Source organism: Siphateles boraxobius, unplaced genomic scaffold, assembly GCF_051911475.1.
Source record: "Siphateles boraxobius isolate OS27281-9 unplaced genomic scaffold, OSU_SipBor_1 130, whole genome shotgun sequence".
In the NCBI taxonomy this organism is placed as follows: Eukaryota; Metazoa; Chordata; class Actinopteri; order Cypriniformes; family Leuciscidae; genus Siphateles; species Siphateles boraxobius.
The window spans coordinates 13,328,344-13,355,779 of record NW_027508734.1 but is presented as its reverse complement, the minus strand read 5'-3'; the positions used below and the strand labels follow the sequence as shown (position 1 = coordinate 13,355,779).

Below are 27,436 nucleotides of genomic sequence, written 5' to 3'. Positions count from 1 at the left end.
TGAAAACTATACTAAAATTAAAAACGGAAAACTTCTTTAAAAAAAGTCCATACAGACAATGTTGTCAAAGCAATCCCATTCACAAAGAGCTACGAAAATGACTAAAAATGCTGTTTTATGCATGCCATGCCAGTAGTTGACGAGGTCACTATAGACTTAGAGTTTAATATGCATGCACATGATGTCACTGACCACCGATAATGGTATCGTTTTTAAAAATGTGCACTTTGAAACCCGTTTTCAAATTTTTCCATATAATTGCATAAATATAGAAATAGGAAATGAGCATGCACATTTAAATACTTGCCAATCCAACATAAACAGATACTGATAAATAAAAAATGCCTACTATTGATCAATAACCATAACCAATATGGTGCCGATATATCACCCCTAAAAACAATATATTTATGTACACTCCAAACATGCACCAATATGTTCAGTAAAGTTCGATTATAAAGGATACGGAATGAATCAATATTTTAGCATTAGGCAAGTACGATCAGAGAATAACCACAACCATTCAAGTAGCTGCCAAATCGCCTGAATCAAAGTAAGAGGTTATAGAGACCATTAACAAGCTCTTAAAGGTTTCTAGGAATCTGGGCTTGAATATCCACACAATCGTCTCTGTCTTTTAAAGTTTCTGGCATTGTGCCGGAACTGAAAAGAAGACATGGACCTTTAACAAGACACAAAAGAGCACTCCGAGCAGTCATGTCCAAGCCTTCAACACAAACTCATAAAAATTTTACTTTCCTGTCTATTCTGCGTGTTGAGTTTCATTGGAAGACAGCAGATATTCATCATTCACAGACTTTTATACTAGTACTTTTTTTATTTTGGTACGTTATACATACAACAAAAATACACACAAAGCCAGAAACAAATAACAATAACATACGTGAATAAAGAACAAAACCATACGTATATTACAATTGGATAGTGTGCATAATTTTTAAATCCCTAACATAAAGCTTATTAAAAAGTTATATATAAAAAAGTGATATATAATGATATAGATAATAGATGAATAGATAATTATATTAGTGCAAGAAATGTTTAAAATGTTTTGAATCAAAGATCTTTAATGCATCATTATTTTTTATATTTACCCTCATTTATTTTTAATACTTCTCATCATTTGCTTGGTGTCATGTGATGTGATAGCATTTTTTGCTTTCTCTTCAATGACAGCTTTTTGTCAAAAAATGAGGACTTTTTTGTTCTAAGCTGAAAGCTTAGATGACATGAGCTTGCCAAGATGAATTGTGGAATTGCCTCCTCTGTGAAGGAGATATGCAATGATCCTTTAAAGCTTTGTTAGATAAGCTATCTTAATATGAAAGCCTTCAAATCAAGAGCGTGCATCTGATGCTTGAAAATGTTGTCTACGTAGGATCACTAGGATTTTTTAAAAAGCCAAATGTGCTGGCAAAAATGCTCCTATGTTTTAAGGTAGCCTCCTGAATAGCCTATGGTTTAGCAATATGACACGAGTAAGAGTATTGCTTTTCCGAATATCAGCACGACGGCAAATATGATTGATTTAATACAACATTTCAATAAACAAAAAGTTATAATTAAATTGCATTTTAGACACTGTATAACATTGTAAATATTGATGTTTTCGATCTATTTCACTAATGAATATAGTTTGAAGCAGAATTGTTATGCTTCTCCGAGACATAACATTCTATTGACATTTTTTTATTTCTGAATTGATCTGTTTTTTTGACCAATTTGGGTGAGTCAATGAATCAATGAGCCAATCTTAAAAACAGTAATTTGCTCAAGTGGTGCTCACTGCAAAGTCACATGACTTCCAGCTCCCCCTTTATGGATGTCATGGGAGAAATTTAACCTAGTCCAGCTCCACCTCTTTGGATCAAATGGGTGGAGCTTGACCTAATTAGGTTTAGCAATAGGGTTATGAGTGGTGTTAGGGTGTATATAGACCTTCAAGCTCCACCAATTAGGTCCAGAGATGGAGAGCTGGATGTCCAGCTCCACCCACTGAACGAATCAGTTACATTTCTATATTCAAAATGTTATATTTCCAGCATTAGTTTAGATGGATTTTGTTCACTAATTTCATTTGATTGGTAAAAATATCCAGTTATTCATTCTAATCAATAAAGTATTCAGACAAAATCTGTTTTCATTGATGTATTTTTGAAAATTTGGTTCATTTTGTAGATTTCATTTTGCATGGTATCGTGATACCACTTGGTATTGTGATACTACAGCTACAGTTAGTTCTGTAAGATATGCATAGGTCAACAGCTATAGTATCAACTATCAGCTATTGAGGTATAGTATAGTTTCATAAGATATGTTTATGATATTGTAACGACCCTACTGTATGCTATTCCAAAACTATAGAGAGCTCTTGTTTCTCCTCACCCAAGTTGTTTCTCTTCACACTAACCTTGTGAAAGCACGTGAATCCAAGCTGTGAGACGCTGCTGGTTGTTGGTCTGTGTTTGGCACTCGTAACGTCCATCAAATTTCCCTCCATGCGTGTTTATCTCCAGAACACGTCCTGCCGCCAGCATGCGGTAGCTCAGGTCTGGACTCTGCTTCAGGGTCTGGTTCTGATAGGACCACTTGATGGGCTTCTTGTGACTGGAGACCACTGGACAACCTAAATTGGGTTATGGGTGAATTTTAAGAGGAAATGGATTTGACATCTCCTGTTATTTGCAATTAGTCTTAAAAAGCAAGCCATGTATTCACTAAACTCTGCAAAACATGCACTAACAAGTATTTAAGACTCTATTAAACAGTCTTAAAGGAAATTTAAACTCACAAACACAAAGACACAAGAATAAGAGCTATAAAGACTGTCCAATTTGTCAAACACATACAGTAAACTCAAATCCCTGTGTTGTTGTACCTGCTGTCCTAATTTTGCAACTTTTTAGAAATTCATGTATGTCTTGAAACATCTCTTTGCAGGATTTTTTAAAAGTTTTTAATTAGTATTTTTTAATGGCTTTTGAGGTAAAACTTCTTAAAAAACACATGAAAGTATCTGTAGCAAGGCATATTCTTACACAGTCATACACAATAACAAAATGGAAAATTATGTAGGTAAGACTAATTATTTGGTATTTAAATTACAAAACAAGCTCATACCATTTACACAACATGAAAAGTTCTGTACCTATCCTTAAGATATCTCCTGGTTGGACCGTGACGCTGGTGCCGATCACAGAGGTCATCAGAACCCTCTTCCTGTTCATTTCCTTTGAAGGCTGGTGCTCAGATTCACCCAAAGATCCTCCTGCCATGAAAATAGCATTGTGTCATCAAACGCAATCAACCAAAGCATTCCTATAGGTACAGTAGATTGTTTTGTTTTTTGATGGTTGAATGACTTCAAGTAGTTGAACTATTATTCTTAGTCAGAGCATTTTTCCAATCAGCAGAGAGATTATGGCTGACTTCTGTGAGACAGAAATGACCTCAATTAATAAAATACTGAGGGGCCTCAAAATAAGGGCCTCGACTGCCTTCTGTATGTGGCCTAGAAGATCTCCAGAGACAAACGGCCTCTATAAAGAAGGGCATATTTCTTCATTTCGCTGCATAGATGGATTTTACCACCCCTGTAGGCTGTAGGTCTCACACTATTTCTCAACAAGACGCGCCAAGCGATGCCAATATCAATATACGACTCGCAAATCTCCCGCTGAGTTAGCTGACTTTGTCGGAAACAGAGCCAACCCACAAAGTGTGGTTCACTTAGCACCGAAGCGCTATCGTGCAAGGATTTCCTTGTCACCCGGTGAAGTGTCGACTGACATATGGCTACTATGGGAATCGCTATTCACCCGCCACACGTAGCAGGCTGGAGGCCACCGATTTTCCAATGCTGTTGGCAGCCACGCAGGAGTAGGTGCCGTAGTCTTGCAGTGTGAGGTTTCTCAAGAGCAGAGATCCGTTCCGAAGAGGACTAGCACTGGCGCCTAGCGGACCCTCCTTGTGGTGCCAGCTCACTGTTGGCTGAGGGACACCTGTTCAGAGACAAACGTCAAGTCACTCTCAATCAATCAATTCACACTCAAGTCTGGAGCTGACACAAATCACCACTTTCTATGAGTAAGGTACACTTTGGTGTCCCATTACTTTTTAAAGGTGTTGGAAGGGCAAATTCTATGTTGTCAGAAATGTTAGATATGTTACATGAACTATTATTTAACAAAAAATTAGCACAGCATGTAAAAATAAAGTATTGTTTAAATACATCAACTATCTGTATCCTGCGCTCAAAATGGTGATTTTGCCCAGTCCTAACTCATGACATTTTTGACTCTACCTAACAATTAAAACAGTTTATACTTTTGAATAATTTTAATTGAACTTATTTTACATTCCAAATATTTTTTATAAATAAATTTTAATTGAGCTGTGTCCTACATTTTGCACATGATCATTTGTCTGCATTACTTTCCCCCCATTAACCAAAAAAAAAAAGTAATAATATATATATATATATATATATATATATATATATTATTTTTTTTAATGGGAAATATAAGGTGTATCCTTCTATAACCCACTATTTGTTCCTAACCGTGTATAAATAACATAACATAAATATTATTATTTTAATAATCAAATTATTTAAAAAAATCTATTTATGTTTGAACAGACATTTTCCTTTGTATTACTTGTTGTAAAAACGGCAACATTTAAATAAAATGAACATAAATCAAACAGTTCATACAATATTTATAAGCATATTGGACCCTGTACCCTATTCATGAAAAATGCCAAACACACTGGTCTGGGAGCAGCTTTCCCAAAAACAAACCTAAACTTATGACAAATCACTGAACAAGCACCAGTATTTAGGGGCAACTGCTATCTTACCATTAAAAGACTCATATATCAACATTAAAGCTTTCGCAGAATTATTCAAACCGCTGAAAATGTTGATTCAAAGAGCAGATCAACAAGAGGCCAGCAGATTGCCACAAATTACTTGTACAAATGGGCACAATGAATGCAAATTGCCTCCCTCCAACCAGTTCCCATGGGACACCCCGGGTGAAAATAATGAGCAGCACATGGATTGGATTCTGAGTTTTATGGTCCCCTGTTCTACCGAGTGGAGACATTAGTACTGACATACAGCCGTTAGTCTGAGAGCCAATGAATAGACACGCACTCAGGAATGGAAAATAACATCGGAGGCCTTGAGGTGTGTTGTGTGTGTGTGTGTGTGTGTGTGTGTGTGTGTGTGTGTGTGTGTGTGTGTGTGTGTGTGTGTGTGTGTGTGTGTGTGTGTGTGTGTGTGTGTGTGTGTGTGTGTGCGCGTGCGTGCATCAACCGTACACGTGGGCATTGACACACTTTGGCACCAGTAAACTGTCAGGCATGCTTGCAAAGATGGCAGGAACTGATGTTGTTAATGTAGGTAGGATTAATAGTGGCCGCCGAAGTGACCTCTGTATTTTCTTGGATAGGAAATTTCCACTGGGAGGAGAAACGTACACAGGAACAATAACTACATGATTATGAAGAAAAAAATGGAACATAAAAGAAGATATATTACACACAAAATGTGTATCTCTAAGTGCTGACCGCCTACTGACTGAATACTCATACAAACACTGTTCCAATAATGCTCTCTGACTATTTTCAAATCCTAATGAAAACCATTTCTTTGGCTTTTGACCTGTTGTAGAGCCAGATGATGTACTATATTATAGCTTTATATTACTGCCATATGGACTTTACTTTGACACACTCATCCCTGAGTGATGACAGAATACCAACTAAATTTTACAAGTGAAACAAGCATTTTCAGTAAAGCTGCTTTGAAATAATATGTATTGTGAAAAGGGCAAAACAAATAAACTTGAATTGAATAATGAATAAACGTTCTCCTGTGCACTCTGCACTACTTGTCTAGTAACAGTCACATGTCTAGTATCTGTAAAATTGCATTTTTCCATCTTGAAAATATATCTAAATTACATCATATGCTCTCAATGACAAATGCAGAACAATTAGTTCATGCGTTCCTGACATCAAGGCTGGATTATTGTAATCCTATTATGGGTGGTTGCCCAGCACGCTTAATAAACAAACTACAGCTGGTCCAAAACGCAGCAGCTAGAGTTCTTACTAGAACCAGGAACTATGACCATATCAGCCCGGTTCTGTCAACACTGCATTGGCTCCCTATTAGACATCATATAAATTTAAAAATATTGCTGATTACTTACAAAGCACTAAATGGTTCAGCTCCCCAGTACTTGAGCGAGCTCTTAAAGGGACTATGTGTAGTTTTTTAGGTATTTTATTATCTAAAATCAATATTTTCATTCATAAATATGTCCTCAATGGTGTACAAATACCTCTGGCAATTATCTGACTTAATATCGTAAACGAAGAATTTATTATCTTTATATCAAAAAGTACTTGGTCAAAAAGTACTAGGCCTACGCCTTACCACAACGTGTTTTCGTTCAGAGCCAGCGTCACGTAACTGAAAGCAGCAGAAACGGAGGAGCAGAGCAGTGAAAGGCGCTTGTCACTCCCCCGGCAAGTTTAAAAGGCTGCACTGCACTGTTATTATTAATACTGTAACATTCGTTTGTTCTTTGTGTCAGGTTGCAGTTTGTTTGAAATAACAAACCTGTTCACCCGAAGGAAAACTCGACGAAGTGCTATTAGAAGACATCCTGTCATAGCTTTTCGTACATAACAGCTACCATAGATGCAACACGCATTTGAAAAACGAGGCGCTGGAGAGCACAATTCGTTTGAATGCAAAATACAATTTCACTGCTAGATGGGAGAAATTCCAACACAATGTCCTTTTAACGCATGATAGTCTGTCACGTCTATTGCGATCTCAAAATTGCGGCCAGTGGATAATACCTAGAATATCAAAATAGACTGCTGGCGGTAGATGCTTTTCCTATTTAGCACCAAAACTTTTGAACAGTCTTCCTAACAGTGTCCAGGAACCAGACACACTCGGTCAGTTTGAATCTAGAATCTATCACATCGCTTTGACCTAGCATTCACATAACACATTATAGACTTGAATACTTCAATGTCAGGCTGCATAGATTCGGTCAGCCGGAACCGGGAACACTTCCCATAAATCCTGATGTACTTGTTATATCATAAGAAGGATGGCATCTACGCTAATATTAGTCTCTCTGTTTATCCCGAGGTTTACCGCAGTCCGCCGTATCCAAGCCGTATCCATATCTGATGAAGGACCTGCGCCTGGACACGACGACAACGCAGTCCTGAAGTGTCAACTAGTCTCTCCTCTGTGAAGGCCTCCTTCCCTTCTCTTTACCTCTGTACAGATAATACATTGTCGGGATTATTCCGGTTCACGTGGCTATGCGGTAGCGATAAATAATTCTTTATTATAAATTTTTAAGGCCAGACAAGTAGTTTGTTGAGGGTTGGTTTGTAAAAAAGGACTTCACGCCTGTGCACATATAGATTCAAACGCGCATACCTATAGACTAAACATGTGCGTTTTCCGGGGTTTGCGTTTTTGAAGTTTGCGCAGAGATAACCTTTTTTTCAAAAAATGTCAAGGCTTGCACCTTGGAATCTATTTCAGGGTTTGCGTTCTCGAACCACCAGACACTGTTTTGTGCGGATGAGCGGGCCGGATGAGCAGATGAGTGTTTTCTGTTAGAACGGTGTCGTGTTAGCGGCCCCTAAGCTAATAACTAATGATCTTTGCAACGGAAGTGAATCAATCAATCAAAACTATAGCTGAACAATAACTTTATTCTAGAGCAGCTTTGAAACAATCTATATTGTTAAAAGCGCTATATAAATGAAGGTGACTTGACTTTCTTGACAAATGTTCCAAAATCAATAACTTTTGAAGTTGAAGGGAAGCTGTCTATGTAGGCAGCTCACAAGGTTTTAGAACGGAGCTATTATTAATGACCTACGTGATAAGCAGACTGAATTACACTGTGCAATCATGCAACCTGAATCAGACCGTTGTTGTAAAGGGGTGTGTATCCGGATGTGTGCGTCCTCTAACAAAACATCTCTCCACACCATCATTTTAACCGCTCAATTACAGTATCTTCTTACATCATTACCCATAATCCACTACTCTGTGTCTGCCTATGCCATCCTTTCTGTCAAAGCCACCTGGATGTGCTCTTCAAATCCCATTTATTCATCTCAGGGAATCAGATCGTGATGAAAGCATGAGAGAACAGCTGACACTTATGGCTCTCTGCTGCAGCGAGGCCATTGTTAACAGCAGGTGTCCTTTGCATTAACCAAATCACCAGATAAACAACTCTTTATAAATTATGGCGTGGAGTGAAGAAAGACAGAGTGGCCTGAGAGAGGCCTTTATTTATTTAAACTAGGGCTGGGTAAAAAAGATAGATTTCTCGATATTAATCAGTTCTCATTTTTATAAAGCGATATCGATTATCGAAGCACACGTTAACTGATCATCTATTCCGCTTTAATAGTTACAACACAAGATAAAGATGAATGAACATCAGAAGGTGTTGAAAGATACAGTACATCTTATCCAAATCAATATCATGCCAATGTAATCTATCAATTAGTGTTTTAACTTTATTATTATTAAAATTTTAAGGGTTTGTATACAAATCAGTCCATTTTAACCTTTAATATTATAGTAATGTAGTGCCAACTGACTCCTTGTATAGATTACAGCAATAGTTAAGATATTTTTTTCCCCTTGAGAAAATTTGTTATGCACTGTGCCTGATATATATCATATTTAATTGATATTGAATAGAATTTAATTGAAATCAGATTTGAATTTAATCGAATCGTAAGCTTGTGAATCGAAATCGAATTGAATCGTGACATTTGTGTCAATACCCAGTCCTAATATAAATTTGCAAATAAAAAGGAGGCGAAAGGAAGAATAGTATCCAGTTTGGGCTTATGGAGTTTGAAACCCTAAAGGGGAGCTGTTGATCTCGTGAGGTGAGGTGAAGGTCCAAAGGAAAAGGCAGTCATCTTAGAACCGAAAAATACCAAAAACTGGTAAAATTTTAAAGTATCTTTGATCAAGACTTTAATTAAAACCTTTAATTAAAGTATATCTGAATGATTTTGAATTATGTCCACTAAAATCCGCTAAACCACTCATTGTATGAGTAGAAATCTATAGAGAGCTCTAAAAAGAAAATTTTAGTACAATAGGCCAACAGAAGGCCAATTTTTCAGTAGATTGCTGGTTGTAAATGATGCAGCACAGCATAAATCCCATTGAGGGGGCCCAGGATCCTGAAAGCCTGTTGACTTTACACATCATTTCTGTCCAATTAGTCGAATCTTTCACCAAAACCACATGGACAAGACCTATTAAGCATAGGATATGCACTAATCAAACATGTTCACTTTTTCACAGAGTGAAGTCTTTTGTTAATTTGAAGCATCTACATTGAGGCTGCACTGGAGAACATGCTTAAAGTTTTTATGACATATGATGATTTCTTAAAAGATGCACCGCATAATTTCCTATTGCTCTTCTGGTTGTGAAATCATCCCTCACCTTTGACAGGGCACTCCAGGGTGAGGTTGGCACCTAAACGGACACTGATAACACCTCCAACCACCACCTTCAGACTTGTACTCTTCAGATCTGACGTGTTTCTCTGTGATGCAGCGATCGTGGGAGTTTCTGTTTGAAAAAATAAAAAAACAACAGCTCACATTGCATATAAAACAGTCATTATAGAAACAGTCATTACAGAGAACAACAGTGTGCGATGTCTCACCAGCCAACAGAACATGTGTTGTCTCTGAATCGGAGCCCAACTCGTTGGTGGCGGTGCACCTGTAGGTGCCCACATCATTGGCGCCAGGGCTCGAAATGTGTACTTCTCCACCACTGTCCCACGATACCCTGGGGAGAGCAAGAGAGATGTGTTAAATCAGCTGCTGCTAATGGATGTCAGTGAAGTAGAGGCTTCACTACACTGAATAAACTGCATTTGTGGGAAAACAGCTTAATCATTTAAAATCCCCCTATTATAAAATATTAAAGTTTCCTAATTTAGTTTTGGAGGTCTCCTACAATAGGTTTACATGAATCTGAATGTCAAAAAATATTTTCATTTGATCATAATATACATTGCAGCATCACTTTTCTCACAGTGTCTCAAAGAGCCTTATTAAGGATTCAGTCTCTCTCTAAACCCCTCCTTTCTGAGAGACTACTCTGCTCTGATTGGTCAGATGGTCCAGTCTGCTGTGATTGATCTACTGCTTAAAGCGTGTGTCAGAAAGGAAACGTCCATGAATTTTGGCTCCAAATCTTCCTCAGCACTTGATACACTGTGATACGAACAGTACTGATTGCATTTTACAGTATCAATTAGACCCAAAGTCCTCATCCTTTGGAAGTGCATTCAAAGTGGATTTATAGCATCTTCTCGACCTGTCGACAACACAAACCAAACTCTTCCATGTCTCAGCTACAACTACATTGTTTGAGGGTGAGTCAAAGTAGACGCTGTTCGTGGGCAGCCAATGAAGACAATCAACTGGCATTATGCAAATGCGTTGCAAAACTAATGTACTGTAGGTTTGTGCAGAAAGTATGACTGACGAACAATTTCAGCAGTTACAATAACAGTTCACGATACAATTACTTTATTTGTTTGAGCACTTTAAAACTTTAATGATCTTTTACATTCATAAACAGCTGTATTACACTGCATGAAAGGTAATATCCTATTGGCTAATCTTCAACATGTTTTGATTTATCTACTTTTAGAGTTTACAGAATTTACACGTTGGGTGGAATGAGAAGTCACATAATATTTAGAAAAAATGTTTTTACCACAGGTAGGATTCAGCTTAAGGCTTCACATTTGGCAATTTATTTCTATGTAACAGTGTGATTCGTACCATTCTGATAGAAATTCATTGAGGTCAAGGCTTAATGTGATTGGTTATCAAGTCACGCATGCTCCAACTTGACTGTTACGCTTTCTCCAATGATAGAGCTGTGGACCCTACCGTTTTATCGCATTTCCCCTAATCACGTACGTATGTAGCATTACACAATTAGAGACTCACTTAAACCGGGTTGTATCTGGGTTAAAACAACAACTAGTTTGTATATATAACAGAAGTGAAACCACAGGAGCTCAATGCACCACTCTGTGCCCTTTCAATGAAAACACACACCACGATTGTGTTTTAATCAACAGCCACACCACCGGATCAGGTCGAGATCTGGTTCAATCTCTTATTTCCTGTATATCAATCACAAGCTTCCCTTGGGCTCTGCCACTTTTCTGTTTCTGGTTCGCTCTTCACGTGATCTCCTACGGCAATCAGGAATCCCAGAAGAGTCAATCAGAGTGAGTGTGATGAACCCTCAGAGGTGTTTATATACCTGATTAAAGTGTTTATTGTGCAGACGCCATTGTGCGGCTCAGGGAGTTCATCTGACACTCGTGAAGTCTAGTGGGCCTCCAGAGCAAAACGTTTTTAAATTCTTAGACTGATCCTATAACAGAATAACACCAAAGAAGGTATCGGCTTAATATCTGTCTTTGTTTTCAAAACTAGAAAAAAAAGCAAGGCTGAATTTTCAGCATCATTACTCCAGTCTTCAGTGTCACATGATCCTTCAGAAAACATTCTAATATACTGATTTGCTGCTCATGAAATATTTCTTCTTATTATCTATGTTGAATCCAGTTGTGCTGCTTCGTATTTTCCGGATTCTTTATGAAAAGGATGCTCAAAAGTTCAGATTACAGTAAGGATGCTGCCTTTTAAGCCAGTTGCCTATGCATACAGAACACAGCATGGAAGCTCTCTGTGTTTTGGAACAGAGACAGAGTGATTAAGAAAGTCAGGATCTGTTAGAAGCCTCAAGGGTGTAGTGAGCTCTCCGTTTTCTCCCACCCAAACCCACAAAGGGACACCGGCACAAAATGTGCATTGTATCCCATCCAGCACACATCTTATGAAAGTCTACACATTCAGATCCACTAATAAAAACACACCAGCTGAGTCATGTCTGAAGTATCGAAGAAAAGATATCATCTAAAGTGTGATGGCACGTCTGGGCCGACTCACAGGCACAATTGTGTGCGGAAAATCAACTTCGGGACAATGGCGGCATTGTTTCACAATCACAAACATTATCCAACACTTCACTTACATGCCACATTTAATGAAAAAAATAATCATTACAAGACGTCGTTGGAAAAATTTGAACAGAAAATAATAAGACCTTGCATGCAGATAATTTCAGATAATTGCTTTTTTACTTCTTTTATACAAACTTAATTTATTTAAGACATATTGTCTGAAATCAAGTCATACATAGCTTTGTGGCTCAAGCAAATATATCTTGTTTAACTGATGTTTACACATTTTTGTACTGGAAAACATGGCAAGTGTAACGGTCACCTGCTGGAGTGCCCTTGAAAGCCACCAGAGGGCACTCCACAACAGACTATTGTCGTTCCCTCTCAAACTACATATCCCATAATTCTCTGCTTGGACTCATTAGCACTCATTGTTTTCACCTGTCTCATATCTTCTTGTTTGCTCACCCTATATAATCCTGGTTCTTTCTGTCATTCCCTGCGAAGTCTTGTTTAGTGTCACACTGCAATTCCAAGCATTCTCCTGGTTTTCTTTATCTTGGCCCCTTTGATCCTGTTATTGTCACAGTGTTGGTTTGTGTTTCCCCAGGTGTCCACTAGAGGTCTCTTTCCCTTACTGTCACCATTCATTCTGGAACTGCATTTCCCACAATCCTTTGTCTGTTCTCATCACTCATCATTGCACGCAGCTGTTTCTTATTACATTGTTTAGTTCTGTGTATAAATACCCTGTCTTTGTCAGTCCATGTCACGGAGTCGTTGTGTTAGATGTCCTCACACTTTATGGTTGGTTTCTTGTCTGTTCATGTTTTGTTTCTTGTTTTTGGACTGCCTGATTATTTGGATTTGACCCCTGCCTGGAAGACTACGATTTGGATTACCCTCAAATAAACTACTGCTATTGGATTTTCTGCCTCCTGTGTGTGTGACGTGACAGAACGACTCCGTCACAACCTAAATCCAGCGGTATGTTTTTAAACTTCTCTTCCCCAGCCACTGAGCGGGAGAGGAGAGATTATTTTGAGGGAACCCGCCCAGTCATTTTTCGTGGGACCCGGGGAGGTCGCAGAGGAGGAGGTGGTAGAGAGGAAGTTCAGCACCACTCTCCACCCTGGCCCTCCTTCGACCCTGGGGACAGCACAGAGCCAACATCTCACCGTCGCGGATGGAAAAGGGGGAAGAAATGCACGTCTACCAATTCAGAGACTGTTCACGTTCCGTCTGCCCAGTCAGAGATTGTTCACGTCACGTCTGCCCAGTCAGAGACTGTTCACGTCCCGTCTGCCCAGTCAGAGACTGGTCACGTTCCGTCTGCCCAGTCAGAGACTGTTCACGTTCCGTCTGCCCAGTCAGAGACTGTTCACGTTCCATCTGCCAAGTCAGAGACTGTTCACGTTCCGTCTGCCTTCCTGGACCTGGACTATCTGGAGCGTCTGGCTCGGATCCTGGACATGCCTGTGTCTGCTGTTCCAGAGCAGGAACCAGTGTCTCCTGTTCCAGGGCCGGAACCAGTGTCTGCTGTTCCAGAGCCGGAGGCAGAGCCAGTGCCCGTTCCAGAGCCGGAGGCAGAACCAGTGCCCGTTCCAGAGCCGGAGGCAGAACCAGTGCCCGTTCCAGAGCCGGAGGCAGAACCAGTGCCCGTTCCAGAGCCGGAGGCAGAACCAGTGCCCGTTCCAGAGCCGGAGGCAGAACCAGTGCCCGTTCCAGAGCCGGAGGCAGAACCAGTGCCCGTTCCAGAGCCGGAGGCAGAACCAGTGCCCGTTCCAGAGCCGGAGGCAGAACCAGTGCCCGTTCCAGAGCCGGAGGCAGAACCAGTGCCCGTTCCAGAGCCGGAGGCAGAACCAGTGCCCGTTCCAGAGCCGGAGGCAGAACCAGTGCCCGTTCCAGAGCCGGAGGCAGAACCAGTGCCCGTTCCAGAGCCGGAGGCAGAACCAGTGCCCGTTCCAGAGCCGGAGGCAGAACCAGTGCCCGTTCCAGAGCCGGAGGCAGAACCAGTACCCGTTCCAGAACCGGAGGCAGAGCCAGTACCCGTTCCAGAACCGGAGGCAGAGCCAGTGCCGTCTGCCTTATTGGATCTGGACTATCTGGAGCGTCTGGCTCGGATTCTGGACATGCCCGTATCTGCTGTTCCTGAGCCGGAGCCAGTGCCTGCTGTTCCTGAGCCGGAGCCAGTGCCTGCTCTTCCTGAGCCGGAGCCAGTGCCTGCTGTTCCTGAGCCGGAGCCAGTGCCTGCTGTTCCTGAGCCGGAGCCAGTGCCTGCTGTTCCTGAGCCGGAGCCAGTGCCTGCTGTTCCTGAGCCGGAGCCAGTGCCTGCTGTTCCTGAGCCGGAGCCAGTGCCTGCTGTTCCTGAGCCGGAGCCAGTGCCTGCTGTTCCTGAGCCGGAGCCAGTGCCTGCTGTTCCTGAGCCGGAGCCAGTGCCTGCTGTTCCTGAGCCGGAGCCAGTGCCTGCTGTTCCTGAGCCGGAGCCAGTGCCTGCTGTTCCTGAGCCGGAGCCAGTGCCTGCTGTTCCTGAGCCGGAGCCAGTGCCTGCTGTTCCTGAGCCGGAGCCAGTGCCTGCTGTTCCTGAGCCGGAGCCAGTGCCTGCTGTTCCTGAGCCGGAGCCAGTGCCTGCTGTTCCTGAGCCGGAGCCAGTGCCTGCTGTTCCTGAGCCGGAGCCAGTGCCTGCTGTTCCTGAGCCGGAGCCAGTGCCTGCTGTTCCTGAGCCGGAGCCAGTGCCTGCTGTTCCTGAGCCGGAGCCAGTGCCTGCTGTTCCTGAGCCGGAGCCAGTGCCTGCTGTTCCTGAGCCGGAGCCAGTGCCTGCTGTTCCTGAGCCGGAGCCAGTGTCTGCTCCGGAGCCAATGTTTGTTTCTGTGTTTGTGTCTGTCCTTGTGGTTGTTACTGTCCTTGTGTCTGTTCCTGAGCCGGTGTCTGTTCCTGAGCCGGTGTCTGTTCCTGAGCCGGTGTCTGTTCCTGAGCCGGTGTCTGTTCCTGAGCCGGTGTCTGTTCCTGAGCCGGTGTCTGTTCCTGAGCCGGTGTCTGTTCCTGAGCCGGTGTCTGTTCCTGAGCCGGTGTCTGTTCCTGAGCCGGTGTCTGTTCCTGAGCCGGTGTCTGTTCCTGAGCCGGTGTCTGTTCCTGAGCCGGTGTCTGTTCCTGAGCCGGTGTCTGTTCCTGAGCTGGTGTCTGTTCCTGAGCCGCCCGAAGGGTCTTCACCGCCCTGGCCGCCCGAAGGGTCTGCACCTCCCTGGTCGTCACTGCCCTGGCCGCCCGAGAGGTCTTCACCGCCCTGGCCGCCCGAGGGGTCTTCACCGCCCTGGCCGCCCGAGGGGTCTTCACCGCCCTGGCCGCCCGAAGGGTCTTCACCGCCCTGGCCGCCCGAAGGGTCTGCACCTCCCTGGTCGTCACTGCCCTGGCCGCCCGAGGGGTCGTCACCGCCCTGGCCGCCCGAGGGGTCTTCACCGCCCTGGCCGCCCGAGGGGTCTTCACCGCCCTGGCCGCCCGAGGGGTCTTCACCGCCCTGGCCGCCCGAGGGGTCTTCACCGCCCTGGCCGCCCGAGGGGTCTTCACCGCCCTGGCCGCCCGAGGGGTCTTCACCGCCCTGGCCGCCCGAGGGGTCTTCACCGCCCTGGCCGCCCGAGGGGTCTTCACCGCCCTGGCCGCCCGAGGGGTCTTCACCGCCCTGGCCGCCCGAGGGGTCTTCACCGCCCTGGCCGCCCGAGGGGTCTTCACCGCCCTGGCCGCCCGAGGGGTCTTCACCGCCCTGGCCGCCCGAGGGGTCTTCACCGCCCTGGCCGCCCGAGGGGTCTTCACCGCCCTGGCCGCCCGAAGGGTCTTCACCGCCCTGGCCGCCCGAAGGGTCTTCACCGCCCTGGCCGCCCGAAGGGTCTTCACCGCCCTGGCCGCCCGAAGGGTCTTCACCGCCCTGGCCGCCCGATGGGTCGCCTGCTTCGCCCTGGCCGCCCTATGGACTGTCTGCTTCGCCCTGGCCGCCCTATGGACTGTCTGCTTCGCCCTGGCCGCCCTATGGACTGTCTGCTTCGCCCCGGCCGCCCTATGGACTGTCTGCTTCGCCCCGGCCGCCCGATGGACTGTCTGCTTCGCCCTGGCCGCCGGCTAAACCATCACCCCCTGTCTGTTTCCTTTCATGGACCTGGCCCCCATCCCTCCCCCTGATCCTCCACCGTTCCACCACCCTCCTGGACTCTTGTTTTGTTTGTTTTTTGTGGGTCTTGGAGCGTCTGGTAGCCGCTCCGTAGAGGGGGGGTTATGTCACAGTGTTGGTTTGTGTTTCCCCAGGTGTCCACTAGAGGTCTCTTTCCCTTACTGTCACCATTCATTCTGGAACTGCATTTCCCACAATCCTTTGTCTGTTCTCATCACTCATCATTGCACGCAGCTGTTTCTTATTACATTGTTTAGTTCTGTGTATAAATACCCTGTCTTTGTCAGTCCATGTCACGGAGTCGTTGTGTTAGATGTCCTCACACTTTATGGTTGGTTTCTTGTCTGTTCATGTTTTGTTTCTTGTTTTTGGACTGCCTGATTATTTGGATTTGACCCCTGCCTGGAAGACTACGATTTGGATTACCCTCAAATAAACTACTGCTATTGGATTTTCTGCCTCCTGTGTGTGTGACGTGACAGTTATTGTTTAGACTGATTACCCGGTGTTTATGACCTTTGCATGTTTTCGACTACGATTGTGGATTACCCTTTCAATAAAACTGCATTTGGATCCTCAACCTTCGTGTCTCGGAGCAGTTTGTGACAGCAAGAATACTAATTTAAAAACGTTTTTGTAGTGTTCCTGTGTTGACATATTTCTTGTAGAAACAAGAAGATAGGGCAGAACCAGTGTTGGTATTGTTTATTAAAATTAAACTATAAAAACGTTTTTTTATTAATGGAAAGCTGAAATAAATATTAGATGAAAAAACGTAAACTAAACTTTTACAGTTACTTCTGATGTAATTGCATTAAATACTTATAGACTATAGAACAATTCTGCATAAAACACTAGTGTATTTAACATCAAAATGTAATGTCTAATGTTAAAATGTATGCTTTTGTAAATGTAACTTTCTCCCTTTAAATTACTTTGGTCAGGTCAAGAATAATTTATGCTATTTTATATAATTTATTTGAAAGAATTAAAAGAGCGGTTTCATCCTTGTATTGTACAGCCAGATGAGGTTGTTATGGGTTTTAGAAAGTAATTAGTAATTAGTAATGCGACACTTGTTTGAGAGAGTAATTAGTCCAGTAATTACATTGTTGAAGATATATTTAGTAGCTTGTAATTAATTACTTTTTTTTAGAGTAACCTACCAAACACTGTGCTTACCTTAAAATTATAATTTTTCATCTAAATATCAATCATACCATTACCGGAGCAGAAACTGCACTGGTTTGAGTGTGATTTCCAGTTCACAGCTCTAGGAGTAAATCAACCTTGTTAGGATCTGATTTAGAGCATCGCCGTGGTGCCAAGACACATCTGAATGAAAGGGCACGAAAGGGTGAGACTTCACACAGCTTTAGAATCTGTGAACGTCAATCACCTCGCCTGTGTTTTGCTTCACATTTGGCCAAAAATAAGAAGCACTACGTAAGTGCAACAGCAGAGACGGCCCTGGGGCCATGATCGCCACAGGAGCTGCGGATGGGAGGACAATGGAGATATACGCCATTACACAGAGCTGCTGTTTCTCCAGTGAGGTTGTCGTTGCACAGGACACGTTTCATTACTCCAGTCTTTCAGTCTCACATGATCCTCATCCTTCAGAAATCATTCTAATATGCTGCCTAAGAAGCATTTCTTATTATTATCAATGTTGAAAACTGTTGTGCTGCTTGATATTTCATGTGGAAATCATGATGCATTTTTTTTTCAGGATTCTTTGATGAATCAATCAAATATTCGAATGATTTCTGAAGGATAATGTGACAATAAAGACTGGAGTAATGATGCTGAAAATTCAGCTTTGCATCACAGGAATAAATTACATTTTAAGATATATTCAAATAGAAAAGAGTTATTTTAAATTGTAATAATAATAATACTACCGTTTTTCTTATTTTTGATCCAATAAATGCAGCCATGGTGAGCATAAAAGTCTTCTTTGAAAAACATAAAAAATCAACTGACCCCAAACTGTTTTTGTTTCTTCCCATCAATGAAAAAAAACTGACACTGTAATTTGGAAGTTTCCGTATAGCCACACATTTTTTAAAATATCCCCAATACCTGCAATGAGAAAAGAATAACATGATCAAATTGTAAATATTACTCTGTAGGAGTGGAACGCATTCATTCTGGGTTGGCATTGGGCTGGCATGAGTTGGCAACGACGTTATATTTGGTTTTGGAGTCAAGTGGCATTTTACAGCGCTGCTTTGATGGAAGTTACTGTGCGGCAGTAATGCAGTCGAGACCGCACAGAAACACGACTGTCAACAAAAGAGTGGGAGGCAAATGATTTGGCAGCGCTGAGCAATACTGTGGTCAAAATAACTTGAGCATAATAAATAAATAAAGTATTATAGAAGGATTGTGCCTGATCCAAAAAAATAATAAGACAAAAATGGTTATAGCTGAAAAGGCTTGTTTCCCTGAGTTGAACTTCATATTTCAAAAAAAAGAAAACATTTTAAAAAATCCTTGCTTGCCAGTTCGAGTTGAGATCAGTTCTGAGATGATGTTGCATCGAAAAATCATTTAATTCAAAGATCAATAAAATAAAATGTGATGGCAATTAAATCTGATAATGGATATGACATGCAACAAAAATGTAGCATAAATTCAAGCAGTCAACATTTGCAGGGTAATTTTACAAAACGGGTCCCATTTGTGTCTCCCTTATAAAGTGCATGCGTAAAAATTATTTGTAACAATGATTAACCGATGTCATCTTATACTATGTGTTAACATAGACATTTTGCTAAACACATCAGCATCAGTTTCCAACTTTTTCTTGCAATTTTAGCATCCAAAATAAAAGTTTGTGTTTACATAATAAATGTGTGTTTACTGTGTATGATTATTTTGTATATATAAATACACACACACACATGCATGTATATATTTAAGTCAAATGTGTTATTTATAGATAAAATATTTAGATTTGTGTATAAATATAAATTATGTATATATATATATATATATATATATATATATACAGTAAATACATGCAAATATTTCTTAAATATATACAGACAAATGTGTGTATTTATATATACAAAAGTATTATACACAGTACACACACACATATTATGTAAACACAAACTTTTATTTTGGATGCCATTAATCACTGCCCAGCTCTAAATAGAATAGAATATAATAAAACTGTTGGATATTTGTATAAATCTCACCAATAAATTCTCCTTTTTAACAGTACAAGGCACTGTTACCTCAACATATTGACCTGATGTCACAATTCTCCTAAAATGTCTTAAATCTTAAAACATTTACTTTAAAACCCTTATATTAAACTGGAAATGGCACACACTTCGTAAAATGATCCTACAGTTCAAGTCAAAAGTGGCCCCTAAAAAGTTACAGCGCTTCAGTATATCACGATTCACCTCAGAGCTGTCGTGTTTTCAAGCCTAAGTTGCGAGAAGTAGCCTGAAAATTGTTTGCACAGCCATGTCTCTTTCAGGTCCCATAGCACACGCCAGGAAGAGGGGCAGACAATGTTTGGCGACTGTCTGGGCGGAGGCTATGTTAAGGCCGTGAGCTGGACAAAGCTGAGTTACTAAGTCAATGTTTTCAATGACGGTATTTAACAGTCAACAGTATAGAGTAGACGATTAGACCACAATGCGACCCTGGAGAGAAACTGAAAGAAGCACAGCCAGTTTTTCTGACCCCAACAGACCGCATAACGTGAGATCTGGGGTGCTTTTGAGGTGAATATTTGAGTGGGTTTGTGATTAACAGGCTTTTGGAATATGCGGTTGCTCAATCAAGATCAGTCACGGCTGGACTCAGAGGTACACAGGGAGTCTTGTTTTCTATAAAGAGAGAAAAAATTGCTTTTCGGTGTAAAAGTTGAACTCTGCTCGTTTTCAGCATCATGTTCGTTGGACTAAAAGAACTGTCAGTGATAATAACAGAAGAAAAAAAAGAGTAAAGTCATGTGAATTCCAGAAGTTTTGTAATCAGACACTCACAAAATGTCTATGCCATTACTGTAGTTGGATTTTGAGCAGGAACAAAATGCCACATTTACAGGGATAGTTCATCTAAAACTGATAAATGCACTTCAGTGGAACACAAAAGCAGATATTTTGAAAAAGGGAGGCAACGATATTGAATAATATTGATATGATCAATCTTGTTATTGTTAATTAAAACTAAACTAGCAAATACAAATAAATTAAATAGAAATAGAAATATTAGATTGTTTTCGTATTTCAGTTAGTTTCCAAGGAAACATTTAACATTTGTATTTAAGTTGAAGTAATATAATTACTTAAACTGAAATAAAAATAAATTAAAGCTAAACATAAACATAAATAAAATGAAAATGAAAAAAATCAAAATCAAAATATTAATAAATACTATAATAGTACATAAATAGTATATAAATTATACTAAAATAACACTAATAAGCCACTAATAAAAACTCTGGTTAAAGCTCAGAGTTATATACAAGCTTTAACTCAACAATCATAAAGCATAATTCAAGAAACAAGCTTTAAAGGGTTAAATAGTCAATAATCTTTTATTATCCCTTAAAGTTAGAGCTTTATGATGGCAAAAGTAATATAAATCTAAAAATGGTAGATATATTGAATCCTGAATATTGGCCAATAAATATCTAATATTGGCAGGAAAATTAAAAAAAAATACAGATAATGACTATTCGGGTAACTCAAACAGTAGAGCATGGTGCTAAAACATCGAGGTTATGGGTTTTATATCCCAGACAATGCATAAATGTGAATATAAACTAATATAGTACCAGTACAGTGTGTTGTGCATTCTTTTTCATTACCTATCATTTTGAGTTACATGTAAAAATAACAGGTTTGGAATGACACAGAATTTATGTTTTTCCTTTAAACATGGATTTAAAGTCGACAAAATAAAAACTCTTAGGTCCTCCAAAAACTGTAGAGTAAAAATAAATAAACTGCAGAAACAATTTAAGAAAGAGAAAAATAGAAAGAGAGAGAAACTCCAACATTAAATTGAACCCCCAACTACAGTACATATCATTGTCTTTACCTGTCGCTGTTCTGTAGTGGAGCTCCATCTTTGCTCCAGGAGAGGTTTGGAGGTGGTAATCCCTGAGCGGGACACATCAGCGTGAGGCTGTGGGTAGCATTGGTTAAGTAAGCGTTCCTGCCCACATGGATCCTGAGATCCCTCTGGAACTTCATCTCAGATCCGTGATGCCTTTGGCGAACGATTACAGCTCGACTGCCTCTTGTCGACTCCATTTCCCCAGTAAGTTCTGAAGTGTTTGGCGTCTTATCTAAATGATTGTCCATCGTAGTGCCTTCTTCTGTAGGTGCCCCTTGCCCTGCGGCAGCCAAATCCTCCATTAGCTTGCCTATCAGGTGCGATGCCATTTCATCCGACACATCCCCGCTCTCTGCCAGCTGACTGATGTTCTTCACAAGCTCCTCGAACTGTGCAGGTTCAAGGACAAAGGCCCCTGTGTGGCTCCTGGGCCCTGAAGCCAAAGCATAGTTCCCCAAAGCAAGAGTATCCCAGAGCTCCTTAGGCTGGCCATCATCATCTCGGTAGAACTCGTTTCTTTGCACCCAACTTGGGCGAGATTTTGAAGCCTTCTTACCAGGTGGGAACCCCACATTGCACTTTGAACCAACGTAACCTCCTTCTTTGTTGAGGTACGGATGAAAGTTCCTACTTCTTTCCTTCCCCAAATCCTTTCCTTCAGGCTGTTCCAGGAGTCTATTATTGTATCCGATCAGCTTCAGGATGAAGGTGTCTGAATCTTGATTGGCCCAGCAACGGTACAGTCCAATATCTCCAGCTTCCAGGTTGTAGATCCTCAAAGCCCCAGACTTGGTGATGCTCAAACGTTTGGAACTAGTCAGATCACTCCCATCTTTCTCCCAGCGGATCTGAGCTTTAGGGAAATGCCGCACGGGACACTTGATAATGACGGCAGTCTTGGGAAGAAGGTAGGCGCGTCCTCCAATGGTAAAACTAAGCCGTTTTTCTTGTCTGGTCTGGATGTAGATGCGTTTCAGGCCAATGACCTGAGGACAACGCTTTCTAGAGTGAGTGTGCTCTGTGGAAAGAGACGGAAGAAGTTTAGGCGGTTCAAACATCGGTTAGGGCTAATTACTTTAGTTTCGCGTGAGGTTATGAATGCTTATGAATCCCCCAAATAATCTCTGCAGTTCAGACGGACCCAATGAAGTCAAATCACATGGGACAGAAGGGCTTTGGAAAGTTTAGGTGAAAGAACAAATAACATGAGGGCACAATGTGAATATACGTTCTCCGCTTACAGGCTATTGGACCGTCCCTTACTGTGGGACCTTATCAAGATATACAAACCAATAAACCAATTTAGTTTGAAACTGAAGCTTAAAAAATAAACGTTATCAAGATCGATTTTTCTGAACCTTAGCATTAAGTTATAATCAGAAAGCATCTCAAAGACATTCTGGAAGTTTCACATGTTCATAATATATGTTCACATATAGTTATTACATATGAGCATAGAGAGTTCATTGGTTCATGGGTGTCATGAGAACAATGATAACATGCTAAGTGATACCTACTGATCCCTGCTATTTATTTGAGAAATTTGAGACTCAAGTAAGATTGTGTTGTTCCTACAGCTCAAAACATCAGGGGGTCCCAAAATCTTTTTATGAAATTTCCCTTGTGTTGGTATCTGAATGTATGGAGACCATAGTGAGACCAAGATCAAATAGAGGTCAGTTCTAAGTTAAATTACAACAGCAATTTTACAGTACACTAAATTTACAAGAAAACATTCAGGCGTAATGGGGTTCCACACCGTGTAAACTGTAGGTAAAGGATGTTTGGAATATAAAATATCTTACTGTTGCAGGGGCTCATACGGCAGCTCCTGATCAGGGGAGGAAGAGCGAGGTCACTGCAGGACGACCTGTCCAGAGTGACCAGCTGACCGGACGCTGTTTGTCTCCTACAGACAGGTTCCCTCCGCTGGACACCTTTACCACACGTCACAGAGCACTGCAAACATACATGGACAAATGGTCCTGATGTAGAGAATGATAACTATAGAGGTAACTACAACAATAAATATATTAGCGTCCACACCAACGCACAATAACTGCATGTTTATTATAAGCACGCACAGTTATGATGTCTACTGCTTTAAATGCAGTACTCGAGCAGGATGAATTCTGGTGGCTGTTTTTATCATTCCAAAAGAGATTCCAAATATATAATTTCTCTGTGTCGTTATCGTTATAGTTGTGGTGAGGAATTCCATATTCTCATAGAATTAGAATGATTGTTAAAACGTTTTAGTTATTATTATAGATGTAATCCTTGAAGTGAACTGGCCTTACCATTTTCAAAATTGCCATTTTTGAATATCTAAAAAATGTTTTACCTACTTTTGCATTTCCCGGAAGAAAAAAACGATAGGGTTTGAACAACATTTACTCTTCTACTGGTTTTAAATTAAGCTAAATATAGAACCGTTCAAAAGTTTGGGTTTGGTAAGATTTTTTAAAATGTTTTTGAAAGAAGTTTTAAGCTCACCAAACATTTGATTAAAATACATTAAATACAGTAAAATTGTGATATATTATTATAATATAAAATAACAGTGTTTCATTTTATTATATTATAAATTAATTTTCAGCATCATTACTCTAGTCTTCAGTGTCACATGATCCTTCAGAAATCATACTAATATGCTGATTTGGTGCTCAAGAAAATTTTCTTATTATTATCAATGTTTAAAACAGATGTGCTGCTTAATTTTTCTGGACACTGAAATAAATTTTTTTCAGGATTGGTTTTTCAGGATTCTTTGATGAATAGAAAGCACTTACACACACAACAGCATTTATTTGTAATAGAAATGTTTTGTGACATTATAAATGTATTTACCATCACTTTTTGTAAATTGAATACATTCTTGCTTCTTAAAACAAAACAAAAATCTTGGTCAGAAACACACAAATGCAGAAACACACCTTGGACCACTCTCCGCCTTCCAGACGAGGCAGCAGGCAATCAGGGTTGTTGCATGTCCTGTGTACGTCGGGTTTGGTTCCAGCGCACTCCTCGTCTCTCAACTTTAGGTAGCTTCCAGTAGCTAGTCTCTGTTTACAGTAAACCTTACGCCACTGCGTACCTCTGCCACACGAATGAGAGCACTGACCAAGAGATGAAACAAAAAGCAACAAAAGCACAAACAAACAAATCAAAATCAGTCTTTCCCACATATGCTACAACCACAGAGAGCACAGTGTGTGAACAAATACAAATCACAACTCTTGATGTTTACAGTAGAAAAGCCAAATAAAGATGGAAAGTCAGCTATGAAAAGGATTTCACATCATGCTCCATAATCAAATATCCTCAAAGACACATGCTCAATGAGAATAACAAAGTGAATATTCAAAGTCTCTGGCACTTTCTGCTATTTTAATCCAATAAACACATTTAGACAAAAGTCTCTCCTTTCAGTCTCATTGATGTCTAGTAGAAACCATTGAGATACTACGGAGACTACGTTCACACTCTCAGTCCAAATCCGATTATTTGTGTATCTGATTGGAATCTGATCTAAATGACTGACTGTACACACTGCATCGCAACTGCTGCTCTGATCTGTGTTTTTATGCAATGACATTGCGTTGGTGGGCATACGCCAAAAATAAAATGGAGGGGTTTGAAATGTTGTCTTACAAAATGGCAATAATGTGTAGCCGCAACACTGGACAACAACGTCTAGTGAAGCAGCGGCAGAAACGCAGGAAGCTGGAACGCATGGCTTTTTTTTCGTGCTGCCTTCTCTGCCGGTCTCAAAATTTAAAGACACTTCATCACTGGACTACAGATATGTATTATATTACATATTATAATTTTCTGGGTGATCTGCACACCGACAACAACACAACATTGTTTCTGCAATGGCAGGAAAGTGACATAAGCAATAAAGCAATGCAGAATCTAATCAGAATGGTCGGACTAAAACACACTTCAATTAGATTTGAATAGGATTTTAAAATACATGAATGTAGATTGAAACGAATTTGAAATATCAGATTATATGTGAGTTTTTGCCGTTCACACTTGCTAAATATAATCAGATTCCAAACGGATATACACAAAAATCAGATTTAAACTGACAGTCTTTAGTAATTAATAGTCTAAAAACACAGGGGTCACTAACCTGTTGCCACTCCTCAGCCTCCCAGGACGGTGGACACACCACCTGGTTGCAGGCCTGCAGTTCTGGTGGTCCTGTCTCCACACAGTCTTTGTTGGACGCTGGTTCAGTGCGGTTTCCCGCCACAGACCTCACGCAGGACACGTGGCGCGTCTGTAACCCCACACCACATGACACAGAACACGGATTCCACACGCTCACCTCCCATCTGAAGAAAACACACAAACTACATGCAACTACAGTCTTACACACTACATCCATTCACAAACCATTTTACATTGATGTGAAATACAGGATATTTTAATGAATTTAAGGGTAACATTTTATTTTTATGGTCCCTTTAGACAAAGTAACATTGCACCTAAACATGCCAACTAACTCTCATTAGATCATTAGTAAACTGTCTGCTTAATATCTGCTAACTCTTTATTGTGATTGTCCTCCAACAGACACTCTATTAACTATAAGTAACTTTGCAACTACATGTCAACTTATTCTACTAACCCTAACCTAACAGTCTACTAATACTCAACTAATACTCTAATGAGAGTTAACTGACATGTGGTGCAATGCTCCTTATAGTCAACGGAATTTCTAAAGGGGACCATCAAATTAAAATTTAACCAATTTAAGATTTGATTTTTTTTTTCATTCGGAACTAATTGGATCATGAAAAGTGGACGTCAATGGAGTTAATTCTACAATGCCGTCAGAAATAAATGTAAAGGCATTTCTCAATACCAAGTAGGCTAACGTTAGGGCTGCACGATATTGAAGAAAAATGCGGTATGCGATAATGCTTAAAGGGCATATTGCAGGTTAGAGGCATATTGCGTGTTGCAGATCAGCTCAATCCGAACAATTGTAGTTAAAAAGTATATATATATATATATATATATATATATATATATGTTTTTATTTTTTTAAATGACCAATCGTTTCGCGAGATAAGACTCTCCTCCTCAGCTGCGATCGTGCACAGCCATTTCAAGCACTTCAAAGACCTTTGAAACTGCATTGATTTGGAATTCAAAACACTGGTTGTCATTGAAGTCCATTATTCGAAGAAAAATCCAGAAATGTTTTCCTCAAAAAACTTAATTTCTCTTCCACTGAGGAAGGAAAGAGATGGATATCTTGGATGGCATAAATTATTAGGAAATTTTCATTTTGAGGTGAACTAATCCTTTAACAGCTGAGGAAAGTCAGTGCAGCAGGGAGGTGGATGCATACTGGGCCTTAGTGGAAAATGTCATATCACATCCCATGTTGAACTCCATCATATAGCCGGGATGATAACACTCCGCTCTGAAGTGAACGCTCCCACACGACCGCGTTTTTCGAAGCCGATGTGGAAGATAAATGCCGTCTCTACAGCTGCACAAACCGCACACAGGCACGAAAGATAGCACTGTTCGTTAGGAAACCTGTGGACTCAATGTCCTGACAGGCCGGAGTTTTTGCAACCTCCACAAACACAATAATTTACCATGACGATGATAAATTAAAATACAAAAACGACCGAAAACACTGACTCACGACCGCTCTTACTGAATACTAACATAATCTGCACTGCTGTGCACACTGCTGAGGCTCCTTTTCGTGACGTAAAATGACGCGATGTTGAAAAAAAAAAGCTGTTTTTACGATCAGTCAAAGAAACGCTCACTTTATCTACTAAATTGGTGCCCTTATGTCATTTTAAATCATTTTAAAACCTGCATTAACTTTTCATATGGTATTTTCATACAAGGTTATATATTAATTTTGATTTTTTTTACCTGCAATATGCTCTTTAAAGTGTGTAAAATAAACTTAATTATCTTTAAAATTAAATAACCTACATATGTGTTTCACTTTCCTTTTGTGACAAGAAAACATCCCTATAACTTCTGAAAGTGAACAGCAGTGCTTTACTTTAGCATAAGAAGT

General features: G+C 40.8%; 1 protein-coding gene across 2 annotated transcripts in view; it reads right to left on the bottom strand.

Moving 5' to 3' along the window:
- adamtsl3 (ADAMTS-like 3) overlaps positions 1-27,436 on the bottom strand; it is a 207,245-nt gene that overhangs the window by 22,502 nt on the left and 157,307 nt on the right. Inside the window, exons 18-26 of one of the 2 annotated variants that reach the window (XM_077227978.1) lie at positions 25,508-25,712; positions 24,303-24,485; positions 23,172-23,325; positions 21,349-22,384; positions 9,783-9,910; positions 9,557-9,685; positions 3,840-4,022; positions 3,170-3,289; positions 2,432-2,647 (exon numbers count right to left, since the gene is read on the bottom strand). In XM_077227978.1, coding sequence (XP_077084093.1) covers positions 2,432-2,647; positions 3,170-3,289; positions 3,840-4,022; positions 9,557-9,685; positions 9,783-9,910; positions 21,349-22,384; positions 23,172-23,325; positions 24,303-24,485; positions 25,508-25,712 — 2,354 coding nt within the window. The remainder of the gene's footprint in view (positions 1-2,431; positions 2,648-3,169; positions 3,290-3,839; positions 4,023-9,556; positions 9,686-9,782; positions 9,911-21,348; positions 22,385-23,171; positions 23,326-24,302; positions 24,486-25,507; positions 25,713-27,436) is intronic. The other variant, XM_077227980.1, reaches the window with a different exon arrangement.